General features: G+C 41.3%; 1 protein-coding gene across 3 annotated transcripts in view; it reads right to left on the minus strand.

Annotated features, from left to right (window-relative positions):
- RUFY1 (RUN and FYVE domain containing 1) overlaps window positions 1–17,991 on the minus strand; it is a 68,415-nt gene that overhangs the window by 38,528 nt on the left and 11,896 nt on the right. Inside the window, exons 1-7 of one of the 3 annotated variants that reach the window (XM_010830688.1) lie at window positions 16,454–16,609; window positions 16,102–16,275; window positions 14,638–14,755; window positions 10,329–10,430; window positions 8,620–8,743; window positions 3,641–3,702; window positions 56–121 (exon numbers count right to left, since the gene is read on the minus strand). In XM_010830688.1, coding sequence (XP_010828990.1) covers window positions 56–121; window positions 3,641–3,702; window positions 8,620–8,743; window positions 10,329–10,430; window positions 14,638–14,755; window positions 16,102–16,261 — 632 coding nt within the window. In that variant the 5' untranslated portion in view covers window positions 16,262–16,275; window positions 16,454–16,609. Of the gene's footprint in view, window positions 1–55; window positions 122–3,640; window positions 3,703–8,619; window positions 8,744–10,328; window positions 10,431–14,637; window positions 14,756–16,101; window positions 16,276–16,392; window positions 16,610–17,991 lie in introns of those variants that run through there. The other 2 variants (XM_010830687.1, XM_010830686.1) reach the window with 2 other exon arrangements.

Here is a 17,991-nt window from a genome sequence, read left to right on the forward strand (position 1 = left end):
ATGAGGCAATTATTGGGCACTGAGAACGAACACTGGAAAAAGAAGGGAGTCCTACCTTAAGTGCCGGTTAAGTTCTTCCACATAATTTTTTTGATCAAGGACGTCTGTGATTCTTTCATGCCTTTAAAAAAGGGCATAAAAATAGAGAAATTATTTTTTTTGCAATGAATAGTTTAAAAAAATGCATTTACTTATTTGGCTGTGTTTGGTCTTTTTGATACGGCATATGGACTCTCCAGTTGTGGTGCATGGGCTTAGTTGCTTCCTGACATGTAGGATCTTAGTTCTCTGACCAAGGATTGAACCTGTGTCCCCTGCATTATAAGATGGATTATTTTTTACCACTGGGACACCAGGGAAGTCCCAAGGAATTGCTTTTACTCAGGGTTAATACTCTGTAATTGCCCCCAACCTTCCAATTACCTTGTAGGAGTACCAGTGTCATTAGTGCCACTGGGAAACCAAGAGACAGTCAGAGTGTAGCAACGTCTACATAGTCCTGAGTGAACCAGCACGACTGGCTGGGAGGACATGGAACACTCTGGCAACGCTGCTTGGAAAGGATCCTCCCTACAGATACTCCTCCCACCGCATCCCTAGCATTTGAGAATGCCACCAGGGTGCGAGGTGGAAACACCAAAATCCATACGCAAATGGCTCCCGAGGCAGGAGATGAAGCAGCCCTTGGTATACTGAAGGAAAAGAAGCTGGCTCATAAAAGAAGATCACAAGACTCTTCACAACACAAAGCTGATTAGTCTGGGTTTGAAAAAAAAAAAAAAGACATTGGGAATGGGGTGGTGGTCCAGTGGTGAGGGCTCTGTGCTTTCAGTGCCAAGGGGGTGGGTTCAGTTCCTGGTTAGGGAACTAAGATCCCCAAATCCACGCAGTGTGACAGACAAAACAACAACAAAAAACTTTATATGTATTTATATATATAAAAAAGACTTTAACATTTTAAAGTTAGCCTCCCCCCACCAATGTCTTTACATACATATGTACGTAAATGAGATTATTCAACCCACACTCACGCCACAGGTGCTGGATTTATTGGTCAGTATAGTTTATTATTATTTTTTTTTAACCTTTCTGCCCTCCCATAGCTTTCCCAGGTGACACATACTGACAGCTTGTTGAGTAGCCTCTGTGCATATAATCATAATATCTATATTTTTATATATAGTATATACAATTAAAATATAAAAGAGATTTGGAGGGTTTAAAAAATGGAATATATATACTTCTCAGTATTATACTTTTCTCACTCAATAATACCTGTGGAAACCCCTCTAAACCTACTATTCACTAGGTAAAATTTGCTTTTTCTCATGTCTGTATAATATACCACAGCGTGGAACATTTTGGATATTCCACAATTCATTCAATTACAGATGTCCCTAAGTGTCCACAAGGGACGGGTTCCAAAACCACTGTGGATACCAAAATCTGCAACTGCTCAAGTCTCTCATACACATGGCGTAGCACTGCTGACCCTCTACATCTGTGGGTTCAACATCTGCAGGTATGAAAGGCTGACTGCATTCCCTTAAAGGTGGACAATCAGCTCATTTCCAGTTCTTTTCGACATTAAGAATATATTTTTAATTCCAAGTGAGCAAACCTTAGTACTCTGGGGGCATAAAGCATGCCTTCCTTGGTAAGGTACACTGCCAGGACACTGAGACCAGAAGAGTCCTCAATACGAAGAAGTGTGAAGGACAAGTAATGGATGTTTCTGGCAGAATATTCAAACACAGCCCAAGGGTTTACAGTGAAACTCCCTCCCACATCTGTGTTCAGTCCATGTGCCTCTCTAGAAGTGATCCATGAATATGGAAGTACAACATATAAATACAAGTGTTATGTCTTCTTTATTACAACATAAATTTTAGCATGTTATACACATTGTTTGCTTTTTTTTCTTTTCCGTCTCTTTTTTCAGAGTGACTTCTTTTAATGCTCTTGTTAACAAGGATGAAGTAGAGTTACATGTGGCATGAAAAGACATCCAAGACACACTGGGGTCAGAGTAAGTCTAGAGGCAACCTAAATGTGTCACAGTGCTTTTCCATTTACATCCCAACAATCCATAAAGCAAATTACACTACCAACAATATACATCTGAAAGGCATTAAAAAAAAGGACTTGGAAGGAGTCATGCATGAGTGGCTTCCTCTGACGAAGGAGGCGAGAGTGGGACTGAGGTGGGAGACCGGGGGATAGTGTGGATGGGGAAGTCGCCCTTGTACTCTCTATTCTTCCTGAGAGCCTAATTCCTTAAACTACAGGAACAGGAACATATTACCATTGTAATTAAAAACAGCTAAATAAAAACTAAAATCTCAAACAGTGCAAAAACAAAAGTAGCATTCTTTGTCAGCAGTTACAGGAAAAGATGCTCAACAACACTAATCATCAGGAAATGCAAAACAAAACTGCAAGACGGTAACACCTCATACCTGTTAGAATGGTTATCACTGAAAAGACAAGAAATAAGAAGTGTCGGCCAGGAAACAGAGAAAAGGGAACCCTTGTGCAGTGTTGGTGGGAATGTAAACGAGTACAGCCACTATGGAAAACAGTATGGCAGTTTCTCAAAAAATGAAAAATAAAACTACTAAATGATTCAGCAATTCCACTTCTGGGTATTTACCCAAATAAAGGGAAAACTAACATGAATACATATATGCACCCCCATATTCACGGCAGCATTACTTACAATAGCCAAGATATAGCAACAACCTTCCTGATAGCTCAGTTGGTAAAGAATCTGCCTGCAGTGCAGAAGACCCTGGTTTGATTCCCGGGTTGGGAAGATCCACTGGAGAAGGGATAGGCTACCCACTCCAGTATTCTTGCCTGGAGAATTCCACGGACTGTATTTTCCTTGGGGTTGCAAGGAGTCGGACACAACTGAGCGACTTTCACTTCACTCCTTTATAGCAACAACCTAAGTGTCCATCAATAGATGAATGAAGAAAATGTAGTATATTTATATAACAAAATATTATTCATCCATAAAAAAAAAATCCTACCATTTCTGACAGCATGAGTGGATTTGAGGACATTATGCTAAGTGAGATAAGTAAAACAATGAAAGACAAATACCTTATGCTCTTACTTATATGTAGAATCTAAAACAAACAAAGACAGAACCAAGCTCACAGATACGGGGACTGGTGGTGGTTACCAGAGGTTGGGGAGTGGGGGAGAAGGTGAAGGGGGTCATAAGACACAAACTTCCAGTTATAAAACAAAGGAGGCTTAGTGACGCAACGTGCAGCATGATGACTATAGTTAAGAGCATTTTATATATATAGTTAATATATATAATCAAGTATAACTAATAACTATAGTTAACAGTAAAACTGCATATTTGAAAGTTGCTAAGACAGTAGATCCTAAAAGCTCTTGTCACAAGAAAAATGTTCTTTTGTAACTAACTATGTTAAGGTCATGGATTTACACTAGATGTACTGTGGTGATCACTTTACAATATATATAAATATCAGATCATTATATTGTACATGTGAAAATAATATAATGTTATATGTCAATTACATCTCAGTTTTTTAAAAAGTCGCATTCTTTGCTAGAATTTCATTAAAATCATAAGAGCAGCATACAATGCAGAACTTACTCTTTGCCGCCATCTAGATCCTGCACATCTTTAATGTAGAGAGAAAAATCGATCACTCCAACCTGATTGAAAGAAAATGCACCAGTTTAAATGAAAGATAATTTCCCCACTTTCCACAAACCTTACTATCTTTAAAATTCATGGTGTTTATATGCCTATCTCCTTCCTAAACAGTCAGTTAGACGGATGAGCTTAAAGTAGCAATCAAGCAAACAAACCGAAAGAAAAACAATCTTCTAGAAGAAAAACTTACTAAAAATCAGATTCGAGGGAATATTCTCAAGTTTTACCACTTAATAATGATTAGTTTTTCTGTCTTTATTCAACAAATTGTTGACAAAGATCAACAAAGTTCTTTGGGTACAAAGTGATTAAAAAAAAAAAAAAAAGAGAGAGAGACCTGGATCTTTAAAGTGGTGACCTCAACTGATAACTCTGACTCCTTCTTTCCCCAAGTTGGGATGAAAAGGTCCAGTCAGTATTTCAGGGAAAATTCTCTGCTATAGGGAACTAGGGAGGTCCAAGATCCCTCAACATCTCAAAGTTAGGTGCTTTGTTCAGAAATAAAGCACTTGAGAGAGAGTGAATGAGAGCCCTAGCCTGCCACCACTGACTCTGGTGAAAGTGAAGCCATTCCTTTGAAATACAGGATAATTGGGTCCATCAATACAGAAATATTTAAATCAATCACATTATAGCCACACTGCAGAACCCTCTGCAACCATAACAAAGAACACAGGGAATGAAAATGTAATGAAATGAAGAAAGCTCCAGGATAAAACTTTAAGTCAAAGAATACTATGTACAGCATTAACCCCACTTATATATATATAGTATAGCAACCCCACTCATGTTAAAAGCCAAAGCTGTATGTGACGTCTTTTGCAACTTCTCTGTTGCGCCTCCCACCAATCTCCATTCCCAACCCTTGAACCTGGGTGGCCTTACTACCTGTCCAAATGAGCAGAAAGCAGCAGGAAGGAGGCTGTGACTTTTCAGCTAGGTTAACAAAGGCAGTACACACTTCGTCCTGGCTCTTTCCCTTGGGCACATGCCTCTGAAGTTCTGAGCTTCTATGGGAAAAGTCTGGCTACCTTGAGGCACCACTCTGGAGACCATGTGGAGAGACCAGATGCAGACAGAGATGCCCAGGAAACCCCTGCTGCTCCAGCGCCCACCCACTGACCTTCTCAACTCAGAGGGCAGTGACAGCACATGCCTTCAGCCACTCCAGTCCTAGCCACCAACTGCCTATAATCACAGGTGTGCTTCAGAATCAACTTGCTGAAATCAGCTAACCATCAACTATGAGTGATTGGTATTTTTAATGTGACTGTTAATTTGTTACACTGCAATAGAAAGCCAGAAAAGATTTAGTCAGAAACAAAAACCTATGTACACATAAATGCATAGAAAAAGTCCCTCAAGTTTTCACATTACCTGTGGGGACAAAAGCGGGACTGAAGGGGGAGGAGAAAAGGGAAGCTTGAATTTCACTTTTCACTTTACATGCTTTTGTAATTGCTTAATTTTTTTCAACAAGCATGTACTTCTTCTATAATAGAAAAAGAGTAAAAAAATATATATACATTTGCCTAGAAAAAAGGAAACAATAGAAAGAATGAGAAAGAATACCCAAAGTAGAAATTAATGGACTAGAAGACAGATAAAGTCCTCCTCCCGAAGCAGAAGTGATGAGTAAAGAGCAAGATCTGGGTTTCGAGCTCAACACAGTAGACGAACTCTGTCATGTGTACAATATTACAATTTGGAAATGTGAGATTTTAAAAAGCTGCAAGAAAATACTCTCATGCAACTAACAGCGGAGATCTGAATGAAATAAATGGTTTCTGGAAAAATATAAATGACTAAAGGTTTTTATAAGGCTGGCTGCTGCTGCTGCTGCTTAGAAAACCAATGAACTGACCAAAGCTATGCAAAAAATAGAAGTGGTCAGAGTATGCAGATTATAAAGAGCTGAAACAGTTATACCAGCAAGTTTTAACAAACATTTAAAGAAAAATAATTCTTGCTATAACAAACTTTTGTAGAAAATAAGAATGAAAAGAATATTATCCAGCTTATTTTATGAGGTTATACAATCCTGACACTGAAAAGTTACAAAGACAGTATAGGAAGGGAAGATTCAGACAAGTGTCTCTTATAAGTAGAAACACAAAAATCCCAAATAAACCACAGACATTAAGTCTAGGAGTACACTAAAAGTATATGTACGATGACTAAGTAAGATTTATTTTAAGAATGCAGGAATAATAATATCACAATAGGAAGCCCAAGAATTATTTCAATTATAATTATGGGCTAAAAATGGATATGACATCTTGGCAGCTAATTCCTTTACAATATTGAGGTGGTTTTTGTCATAGGGTTTGGGACGGGGGCACACATGCTGGATAGCATTCAATATTCATTTTTAAATAAAAATGCAAAGTTAGAAGAGAACAGCACTTTCTAAACACGAGAAAGAGGATCTCTCAGACAGCAGCAGCGAATACTCATGCTTCCTAGTGACATGCAGGAGGCATTATGTTGACGATAAGAATAAGCCAGGGGCTCAATCACATCTATTATTTAATAAAAATCCCAGACAAATTTTCATTTTGGAATCTGACAAAATAAATGATGTTCAAGGTCATCGGGCAGAATGGAAAACGGGACAGCCTCAACTAAATCTGAAAATGTTGCATAACAAAGTAGGTAGGAGGTGAACTGCCAGAGCATAAAACACACTATACGGCTTTGGTAGTTAAAAGACTATGTTACTAGCATAGAAATAAAAAGATCCAGAGACTAAATAGAGTCTACAAATAAGCCCCCTGAGTATAATGGATATTTTAACACATGATAAAGGTGGAATTTCAAATTAGTAGGCAAAATAATAATATTTGATACATGATACTGGAAACACTGGTTCACTGCTGTACTTATGTAAGAAATCTGGATTTCCACTTCATACTATGTCAAAAAGAATGACAGGCAGATTATTTACATGTAAAATATATACATGTGATTTAAAAATTAAGTTAATTTTTAGATGTGGAAGGACCTTCTAGGCACAATAGTTTAGAAGGTATAGAGGAAAAGTCCGTTAAATATGACTGCACGGGGAAAAAAAAAGGTCTATAGAGAAAAAAAACCCCGAGAGAGCAGAAAAAAATTTTTATAACAAATATTCTGACAAATGGTAAATATCCTTATCTATAATAAAGAAGTGGAAAAAGATGGAATATTCAAAAAAATGGGCAAAGGATATGAACAGGTGAACCACCAATGGCTTGTTTAATGTTTGTAATACAAAATGAATAAACCTTGTATGATATTTAAATAAAACATGAAAAAAAAAAACCCAAAACAACTCCATCATCCTAGTTTTCAAAAACACAAATTTGAGATGAAGAGTTTTTTCTGTCTGATTGAAAAAGACCAAGAACGCTCTCATGCTTTCACAACACTCATGCAGAACTTGTGCAGTCTGACACAGCAATCTCAAAACTTATCCTAAGAAAACAAAAGGACAAGGCTTAAAAACAAGTATAAGGATATTTATAACACTGTCATTACAACATGAAAATGACTTACATTAATAAGTACTGGTTAGGGAGGGAGAATCAAGAAGGAGGGGATATATATATTATATATACAATTATATGTATATATATATATAAAATTATGACTGATTTGTGTTGTTGTATGGCAGAAAACAACACAACACTGTAAAGGAATTATCTTTCAATTAAAAAAAAGTATTGGTTAAATTAATTATGGTATATTCATAAAATGGATGTATCTCTTGACATCAAGAGCTATGTGGAACACATTGTTAAATAAAGAAATTGCAAAATGGTGTTCTTGGAATAATCACATTTTGGTTTAATGAAAAAAGAAAGCTCCAAACATCGGTCTGTGAGATACAAAGACACACACACACACACTCACACCTTTTATTCATGTGCTGGAAGGATATATCCCAAAATGTAGCACTGAATCAGCTGTTTCTGTGTAATGGGACAATATGTGATACTTTGTTTCTTTTAAAAAAAACTTGTTTATATTTTTTGAAAAATATTCAACAGGCCAGAACAAGAAAACTACTGGGGGAAAAAAAGCAGCTGATCTGGTCATGGAGGGATTGGGGAAGCTTTAGATTCATGTCCAAACATGTAGTGGGAAGAAGGGGGGGCGGCAGCCCAGCCACAGTTCCTGATGCCCTGAAGTGGGGTGGAGGTTAGGGCGGGGCAGACTGTCTGGATTTAGTCTCCAGCACCTGGAGCTTAGGCCTCAGCCCTGGCTACTGGCTTCTGTGCAGGAGGAAAAGCCCATCACAAGAAGGCTGTCTCCAGCAAGGGGCACTCTGCACCTCACGGCCTGAAAGTTCCTGCTCCGCTTTACCATCTGACTTTCCAAATCTCTCCTGAGTCTGTTCTCCCACTTCTCATGCAGACTTGTCTGCCCCTGATTTCCTGACTTATCTGCTTCATGTTTCTGCATTCCCCATTCTTGGCTGCTTCTAACTCATGACCCGCATGGTTGCTAGCTTCAACTTTCTCAGTCTCAGACCTGACCATTTCAGTGTACTGCCTAAAAACCTCCCATGGTTCCCAAAGTTCCAGGGACAAAAGCTGAAGCCTCTAACATGGCACTTGCGATGTAAAACCTGGGCCGGCCTCCACCTCCATGTCACTCACTGGGCAGACCGTGTCCTAGCCATGGAGAACCATTTCCCGTTCCCAGACATGCCATGCTCTGTGTGTGTGCCTCTGTGCCTTTGCCCGAGCTATTTTTCGCTCTTCCCCAGGACTTTTGCCAGCTGTTCCAGCTTTGGTCCAGCACAGCACCCTGCACAGCCCTTTGCCAGATACCCCCTGCCATCTGCCCCTTCCTGCACACGTCTGCAGATCCAATGTAAAATCCCTGGCCCAAATAAGACATTTGATCTCGAGTCAAAATTCCCATCTTACCTGAGAATCCAAGTCTTCTCCTTTTAAGCAGAGGTTGGCATCAAGCACATTGAGTCCCACCAGCAGACCAACAATCACTGTCCCTTCTTCCTCCATCATTAATGCCTCAGGCTCATAGAACTCACTGAAAGAGATGGATACGACAGAACACCTTCACCACCCTTCTACTGGACCTCCTGACTTTTCACCTCTTAGCTCGTGGCCTGGCTGAGAGTTTCACCAGGAACCAGAGGCTGCCTTGTGTGCATTCCCTTCTGCCTTTTATTCCCTCTCTCACTTTAAGTTCTGTGATCTCTTCTCTGGCCTCTTCTCTCTTCCTGGGGCTTAGAACGGACCCCTCCCACCTCTGGTCTAAGGTTAACTTCTCTGGTTGGACCCTGGAGCCCAGCTCTTCTCATTAGGCCCCTGTGTTCCTAAACGCCACTCTGTCCCTCTTTCCACCTGGCTGCTTCCTTCGTCTTCCTACATGAACTACTGCTACACTCACGTTCATGTCAACATGAAGTGCAATCCTGCGATCCCCACCCCCCTGACCCAGAACAACACTCTTCCCTCTCCCCTGTGTCCCGGGGAACACTGCCTGCTTTGACTTCCTTCCCTCCCAGTCCCCCGGGCCACGTGTAGTGAGGCTCCATCCGTCACCGCTCTGGTCATCAGTGATTAGCTAATACACCAGCGTGTGTGTGAGTGCGTAAGAACTTGTTATCCTCAGAATTAGTTGTTTATTTATTTATTTATTATCATTTTATTTTTGGCAGTGAGCCATGTGGGATCTTGGTTCCCAGACCAGGGACGGAAGCTGTGCCCTCTATAGTGGAAGTGCGAAGTCTTCACCACTGGACCGTGAGGGCAGTCCCAGAACTAGTTGTTTAGAACAAAATCCGTACCTCAAAGTTATTCAGTATAACGGTCAGAGAAGAGTACAAGGTATGTAAATTATTTGAAATCAGTATTTATCATGAAAACATTTGTTCAGTAATAAGCCATGACTTGAAAACAATCGAAAATTTTGGATGATAGGCCATACTGTAAAAGATATTTTTATTTCAGTTAGATAAGAGCATTAGCTCTATAAAGATTTTTTCCTCAAATATTCTCATATCATAGAGAAAATTCCTCTTATAATGATTTCTTTCGTCTATACAGTTATAAATATAAAAAATGAACCCAGTCATAAATTACAGAGATAGTTTGTCTTTACTGATGCCAAGAGATATAAAAGTTTACAATTTGAATATGGAATCCTAAAATAGGTAATCTAGGTATGTTCTCTTATAAAAAGCAGGGTCTTATAATTTAAAATTGCCCACTGAATCTAGCTCAAGTCATTTCCCCCCTATTATCACCCAATCAAATACTATTTTGTTGAAACTTAATGGAGTATGCTGTCAGTTACCTGATCTTAGGTATTTTTGAAGAATTATCTTCAAAATGAAAATATGAATCTTCATTAATAAAGACTTTCAGACATCGGTGCTCAAAAAATAAAATTCTGCTATTTTAAAAGTAAGCCACAGAATAGTTACACTTCATAATAATCTGAATAAAAACTGTACAGGCTTGTTCAGGTTTTTGCGTTAACATCTTACAGAGAAACATGAATGAACCATTTGGCCAAGTCAATACATTCTTATTTTAATTCCTAATGATGTACAAAACTATGTTCTAATTACGAAGCAAAAACTAAGCAAAGATAGGTGATGAAATACCTCAAGAGATTTTTATTGTCTACAAGCACTTTCAGATAATCTGCTAGTTTCTTCTGCATGAGTGCAAGATAAAGCCAAGCTCTGCCCCTTCCCACAGCTGTCCTGTAATTCAAACAGAGGATCAGACTATTAAAGCATTACAACAACAAAAACAAAGGGAAAAAAGCCAACTTAGCCAGGGAGAAATATATTCACACACACACACACACACACACACACACGCACGCACGCTTGTGAATGCAAAGCTGCCCTGGGGGTTGCGGGAACACTCTGGGAAGGCTGAAGAAATGGCTCACTGCATTTTTTTCGGGACTGTTTGAAGTCTCTATCATAGGCATATATTTCCCTCCTCCCCCTCAAAAAAAAAAACCACAACAAAACCAGAAAAATATTTAAGCCAGAAATATCTGATTTCTGGAACAAATACATTTAGATAAAACTCTGCATGTATTCATACATTTCACAGGAAGCCAGGAAATATCAGGTTAGATTGTATCATGGATAAACATTCTTTCAAAAGATGAATATAGAATACAGTTATTAAAGTACTGAACTCACAAGATTTCTAAGGCATTAGCTTGAAATTTACTACATCAAGTTTATTTCTGACACAGTAAAATACACATAATATGAAGTTTACCACCTCATCCATTTTTAAGTGTACTGTTAGCTCTGTTAGGCACATGTTGTGCAACCAGTCTCAAAGGTGCAATTTTGAAAAGATCTGTTTTAAAAGAAAGAAAAAGCCTCCCAAATATAGACCTAGCACTATTTAAGGAAAAAAAAGTTACTGTTCTAAGCAGAGTAACTGCATTTGTAATGTCCAAGAGAGTATTAGAGGTACTGCTGTAATCAATACCTGCCTCAAAGGGCTAGAAGGCACCCAACTTAATATAAAAGGCTTTGGATTCCCCCCACCTTTCAATAAATGATGTGAAGTTAGAGTAAAAGAAGAAAAGAAATAGGAAAAATGCACATCTACACGTCCTGCTTGGTGGGAGTACAAACTGGCACAATTCTTCCAGCAGGCAATTTAATGCCAGCCGGTTATCAAAGTTCTGCATCTAGCAAGGTAAGGAAGTAATTGAGGATGTGCACAAAGATGTGTGTTGGGGGTGGTCAGCACTGCAGTTTGGACAATGAGGATTTGAAGACAACCACAACTCCAGTACTGTTGCCTGGAAAATCCCATGGACAGGGGAGCCTGGAAGGCTGCAGTCCACGGGGTCACAAACAGTCGGACACGACTGAGCGACTTCCCTTTCACTTTTCATTTTCATGCATGGGAGAAGGAAATGGCAACCCACTCCAGTGTTCTTGCCTGGAGAATCCCAGGGACAGGGGAGCCTGGTGGGCTGCCGTCTATGGGGTCGCACAGAGTTGGACACGACTGAAGTGACTTAGCAGCACAAAGCCCAAAGTGGGAGGGGCTAAACAACAGAATGCTGTGTGCTCACTTCAAAAACAAAGTTGTGGATGAATATTTAATATGGAAAAAGGCTTAAAGTCTACTATTAAATGGGAAAAAAGCTACAGTATGTACAGCTTAATACTTGTTTTTTCCCCAGTTCTCCTTCTCTGTTCATTAATATGCTGCTCCTAGTTAAGGTTCACATCCCAAGCATTTTTCTGCATTGGAAATAAATGTTCTTATTCTCCTTCCCTTCTTACAAAAATATTAGTATGCTACATATACCATTTTGCAACTTGCTCGTTTTACTGAATATCTGTTATTTTGAAATTCTTTCTGTACACAGGAAATTTCCTGTTCATGTTTTCATAGCTTTAAGGTGTTTCACTACTGGACTGTGCCATGATTTATTTACCTAGCTTTTAATCTGCTGCTAAGTTGCTTCAGTCGTGTCCGACTCTTTGCGACCCCATAGATGGCAGCCCACCAGGCTCCCCTGTCCCTGGGATTCTCCAGGCAAGAATACTGGAGTGGGTTGCCATTTCCCTCTCCAATGCATGGAAGTGAAAAGTCAAAGTGAAGTCGCTCAGTCGTGTCCAACTCTTGGCGACCCCATGGACTGCAGCCCACCAGGCTCCTCCATCCATGGGATTTTCCAGGCAAGAGTACTGGAGTGGGGTGCCATCACCTTCTCCAGTTTTTAATCTAGGCCATTTCTAATCTGCTGCTGTTACAAATGATGCTGCAACAGACATCTCTGTACATGTGTCATTTTCACGTGTTAGGTCTATGAGATAAAACCCCTAGAAGTAGAGTTACTGGGGCAAAAGGTAGATGCGCTGGTGGCTTCGGTGGTTAGTCCATGAGGACTGCAACAGTGATGCCACCGGGGGAGGCAAAGGTGAATCACAGTAGAAGCTTCTTTATTCGTCTGTCTGACTCTACAAGGATAATGACCAAGATATTAATTGTAGCTTTGTTTTTTCTGAGCAGTAAGCTAACAGAAGCATCTTTTTTACTTGTTCTTATTTCCTAATTAAAAATTATGTAATAAGAAAAAAGACTGTTTTTAATTTCCAAAAAAGTAGAGAACCTTGTCTGTTGTCTGGGTTTACATGCCAATACGTGAAATCGTATTTGTTGTGTAACAGTATGTTTAATAGTGAACCATGATATGAAAACAATGTAAAATTCTAGGTACTGGGCCACACTGTAAAAGACATTTTTATCTCAATTAGACAAGGAAATTAAACTCCAGAGAGATGACTCTCAGGACTCAAAGTCTGTCCTGCAAGTTTCAAACTACCTCAGAGCAAACAGTCTCTACTCTCCAAAAAATACTAATCATAACTTCTAAAATCCTGTAGAAATTTTAGAACTTGTGCTCCTGTTTAATGAAATGGTAAAAACACTGCAGCTGTTTATGGAGCAAAGCCAGCAGTCTTCTCACATGGCTCCCCAAAAGGCTACTACTCCAGAGGCATCAAGAAGAGGGAGTCACTCTGTATTTCCTTTTTGGCAGACACAGGGAGGATTTTGATACTTCAACTAGTTGCTTGTTCAGCATCCACAGGGTTAATAAGGGAACAGAAGCAGTGAGTTCAGCTGACAAGAAGCTCTTTGTTAGCATAACAAGACTTCGGAAATGCCCCTGTGCCTAAGTGGAAATAGAAGTGTGAGTGCAGGAGAAGGCAGACCCCTGCTCCACCCAATCAGACCACCCAAGGACAGGGTCTCTAGAGGGAGTGAGCTGGCTGGAAGGGATGGACAACAGGACCATGCACAGAACAACTGAAGAAACAAGGCAGATGTGGGAGGCTCGTGAAAGTGAAAAGCAAAAGGGTCAGTTGCTCAGTCATGTCCAACTCTGCGACCCCATGGACCACGGTCTTTTGCCCATCCAATTTTCCAGGCAAGAATACTGAGTCGGTATCCATTTCCTTCTCCAGGGGATCTTCCCACCCAGGGATCGAACCCACACGTCCTGCATCGCAGGCAGGTTCTTTACTATCTGAGCCACCAGGGAAGCCCAGGAAGATCACGGCTGGTGGGGGTGGTGGGGTGGGGTGGTGTCACCAAATAAATATATGAAAGTTTGTCACCTGCTATAGGCGAAAGCCTTAGGTGGCACAGGCCCACAGGGCTGAACCCAGGTCAGAGACAGAAGGCTTAAATCCTATGAACGCATGGGGTTCAGCAGCAAATGAGTTTAGCAAGATGCAGAGCGTTTCAGAGGCCAGGAGATCTGTGTTCTCTTCCTGGTTCCACCACTCAGTTGCCGAGGGACCTTGGGCAAGTTACTTAACCACTCTGAGTCTCAGTTTCTGCACTTGCAGATAAGAACACCAACAGCTTAGCTCCTAGGGATTTGTGGATGATGAAATGAAATAATGAAGTGCTAAGGCATTGTCCTTAGCACAATGCCTGGCACTTGGCAGGGCCTTAGTCAGTGGTGGTGGCTAATGTAATTACCCTAAAATGGAATAGGCTGGCTCTGCAGGAGAAGGTCAAAGAGAGTCTGGATAGTTAGGTTCCTTGTGGAAGACTCTGCAAGGGGCTCTGGTATGTACCCCAGGATCTCCTTCTCCTCCTGTAACTGCTCTTGCAGTGACAATACCTTTTCATTACAGAACCTTGTATGACAAGCAGGAATTATGGTCCTCATTTTAAAGAAAAGGAAACTGAGGCTCAGAATGGGGCAAATTTTGCTCAAGTTTATGTGGAAATTGAGCAGCAGAGCTGAGACTAAAGTCTAAGTAAAGTGTGGCTTGTGCTATAGTTTGTTCTAAATTAGAAGATGCTTTATTAGCAAGGAATTGAGAAATGGATAAATAGAAGGGAGTTTTTTTTTTTTTTTTTTTTTAAAACATCAAATTGATGTAACTACTTCTCACTCACTTTAATTCTGGTAGATTTCTGACACTAGTGGCTATATCTGATGCTTCTGGACAAAGTTTCTCCACCAGCTCCAAAGGACCAAAGAAAGATTTATTTTGGCCAATAAAACTCTTCTTAACTAAAAGGGAAAACAAAAGTATTATTCATAAGAACAGTTTGCAAAACGTTTTCAGGGGCCCTCAGTCTCTCTCCCAAAAGCCAAATGAAAGCTATGGAGCTGCACTGCTTATTCCTTCTGATTCAGTCTTGGGGACTGGGAGAAGCCAAATACCAAATGAGCTCTCCCTGCTTCTGATGACAGGGTTTCTCTGTCATACCCATTATGCTCCCTCAAGTATTTATTGCCCACAAAATAAAACAAGTGCTCAAATAATCATCTATGAAATCCTTGCCCTTTCTCCCTCTTACCTGATGCCAAAGTCAATTCTTGATGGACTTTGTCAAATCATCACCACCATCCCTCATCTGAATTGCTGCAATAACCTCCTAATGGGTTTCCTTGCTCCTAATATTGTTACCACCCCACCTTTCTAATCTGTTCTCCACATGGGTGAAAGTTTTTTTTAAAAATGTAGATCTTATTTTTCCATGGCTGAAAATCCTCCAAATACTCAGGAAATAAAATCCAACTCCTAACTTGACCTTTAAAGGCCGATGTTATCCAGCCCATCTCAACTACCCTGACCTCCTCTCCTCCTGTTGGCATGCCTCACTTACCTGGTGTCTTCCTGAAACCAAGGTTGGTCCCACTCAAGACCTCTGCACCTGTTTTGTTTTTCTAGAAAGGCTCTTGCCCCAAACCTTTGCACAGTTGACGCCTGCTCTCCTTTAGCTCTCAGCTCACATTTCACTCCCCAGAAAGACGTTCCCCTTTTACCCTAACTGGAAAGATTTTCCCTTGATTCCCTCTATCTTTTAACCAATCTTGCATCCCTGAATTAGTAGCATTTTGCAACTGTTTTGCTTCTGAATTTGTTGTCTTATCTCCGCTCTAGAACTGTGCTGTCCAAGGTAGTCACTAGCCACAAGTGGTACTGAAATGTAGCCAGTGCAATTGAGATGTGCTTTAAGTGTAAAATACAGTGGATCTTTAAGCCTCACCTTAAAAAGAATGTAAAATATCTCACTAATAAGGTTTATACTGACTATATACGTCAAAATGATACTATTTTGGCTATACTGGGTTCAATAAAATAAATTACTAAAACTCCATGTGTTTCTGCTTTTTAAAAACGTGGCTACTAGGATATCAGAAATCACACATGTGGCTTGCATGGCATTTCTACTGGACAGCGCTGCTCTATAACGTCATGTCTTGTGGGCAGGGATCTTGTTTGTTTTGTGCACAGCTGTTACCCCAGCACCCAGAAGAATGTTTGGCATTGAAGATGCTGAGCGAAGTCAGCCTGAATTTTCACGCCCTGGAAGCCCCCCGCCCCACCCCGCCCCACGGCCGCGGCTCACCTCTCAGCCCATGTTTGAGGCAATGCTCCAGCACTACAAAGAACTGCTGCAGGGGGGCATGATCTGCATCCAGGCTGCGGCCCAGGCTCAGGGCAGACTGGAGCAAGACCTTGATGCTGAGTTTCATCATGTGCATCAGGTTGACACGCTCCTCCATCATCTGGCCCTTGGAAGCTGTAGAGTGGAAGCAGGGACAGCTTCGTTAGTGCACTGAATGTAGTCCCGGGTGAGGAGGCTAGACGCAGAACAACGAAGGGAAGACCCGTCGGCTGGTCTGCTCTGAGCACTCACGTGCGGATTAACTGGAGTTCTCAGCCAACCGGCCCCTATCCCCGGGAGGTCACAGCCTCACCCGGGCGGCTGAGGCCGTGGGTCAGTCTGCAAGGCTTCTCCCAGGTAGCTCCGCGCGTTGCTACGGCGACGGTCCTATCAGCACTCTCTGCGATTGGTGTCTCCCACGCCCTTATTCCATTTTCGACCAATGGAACGATGCATACTCCAGAAAGCCTTGCCCTAAGCTAGGAGGCTTGCTGGGAAAGTGCTTTACCCCCTCTCGTTTCTATTGGAGGAGTCCAGCTCGAGGCCACGCCCCCAGAGCTCGCGGGCGCCATTTTGACTTCTCTGCCAGGAGGGAGGTAGCGGCTTCCGGGCTTGCTTGGGGTGGGTCGTATACTAGCTAGAGGGATTCCTGAGCCAGCTGTTTTGTCTGTGAGTGCCACCCGGGGCATTCGGGGAAGCATCCATTCCTTGGTACAGGGCTCAAATTCTCGTTGCCCTTCTTTCGTGCACGATTAGTGCACTGTTTCACACTTCTTTTGTAAGGTAAAACCATTAGAATAAAATGCAAGCACTATAAACTGGTACAGTTAATAAAAGTTCAATCATTCAAGGTTTTTTAAAAAATCTTTATTTTATTACTATTATAATTATAAAATACAATGTGCTAGAAGTTTCTTTGTATTCATTAATTGTATTTACACTTAATAACCACTGGAGTTCAGCAATATTTCATTAGATTATTTTTCATTTTGTTAGGTCAGATTTCAGTCCTCCAGTCTCCTCTGTTAATGGGATTCTCCAGGCAAGAATATTGGAGTGGACTGCCATTTTCTTCTCCAGGGCATCTTCCCAACCCAGGGATCCGAGGCCCGTCTCTTGCATTGGCAGGCAGATTCTTTACTACTGAGCCAAGAGGAAAGCTCATTTAATATGTAAAAATGTATAAAGGTGAAACAAAATTTTGCGAAAAAGTCTACCCTTAGTTAATTTTGGTAGGGGGGGGGAATTTTTTTTTTTTTAAAGTAGTTGTAAGTTTACAACAAAATTGACAGGAAGGTACGGAAATTCCCTTCCCTCACATGCATCTGGAGAAGGCAACGGCAACCCACTCCAGTACTCTTGCCTGGAAAATCCCATGGCCGGAGGAGCCTGCTGGGCTGCAGTCCATGGGGTCCCTGTGAGTCGGACACCACTGAGTGAGTTCACTTGCACTTTCATGCATTGGAGAACGAAATGGCAACCCACTCCAGTGTTCTTGCCTGGAGAATCCCAGGGATGGGGGAACCTGGTGGGCTGCCGTATATGGGGTCGCACACGACTGAAGCAACTTAGCAGCAGCAGCTGCACATGCATCAGTTCAGTTCAGTCGCTCAGTTGTGTCTGACTCTTTGCGACCCCATGAACCGCAGTTCACCAGGCCTCCCTGTCTATCACCAACTCCCAGAGTTTACCCAGACTCATGTCCATCGAGTCAGTGATGCCATCCAACCTTCTCACCTTCTGTCATCCCCTTCTCCTCCCAGCATCAGGGTCTTTTCAAATGAGTCAGCTCTTCACATCAGGTGGCCAAAGTATTGGAGTTTCAGCTTCAACATTAGTCCTTCCAATGAA

The sequence above is a fragment of the Bison bison genome, unplaced genomic scaffold, assembly GCF_000754665.1.
Source record: "Bison bison bison isolate TAMUID 2011002044 unplaced genomic scaffold, Bison_UMD1.0 scf7180017864519, whole genome shotgun sequence".
Lineage (NCBI taxonomy): Eukaryota > Metazoa > Chordata > Mammalia > Artiodactyla > Bovidae > Bison > Bison bison.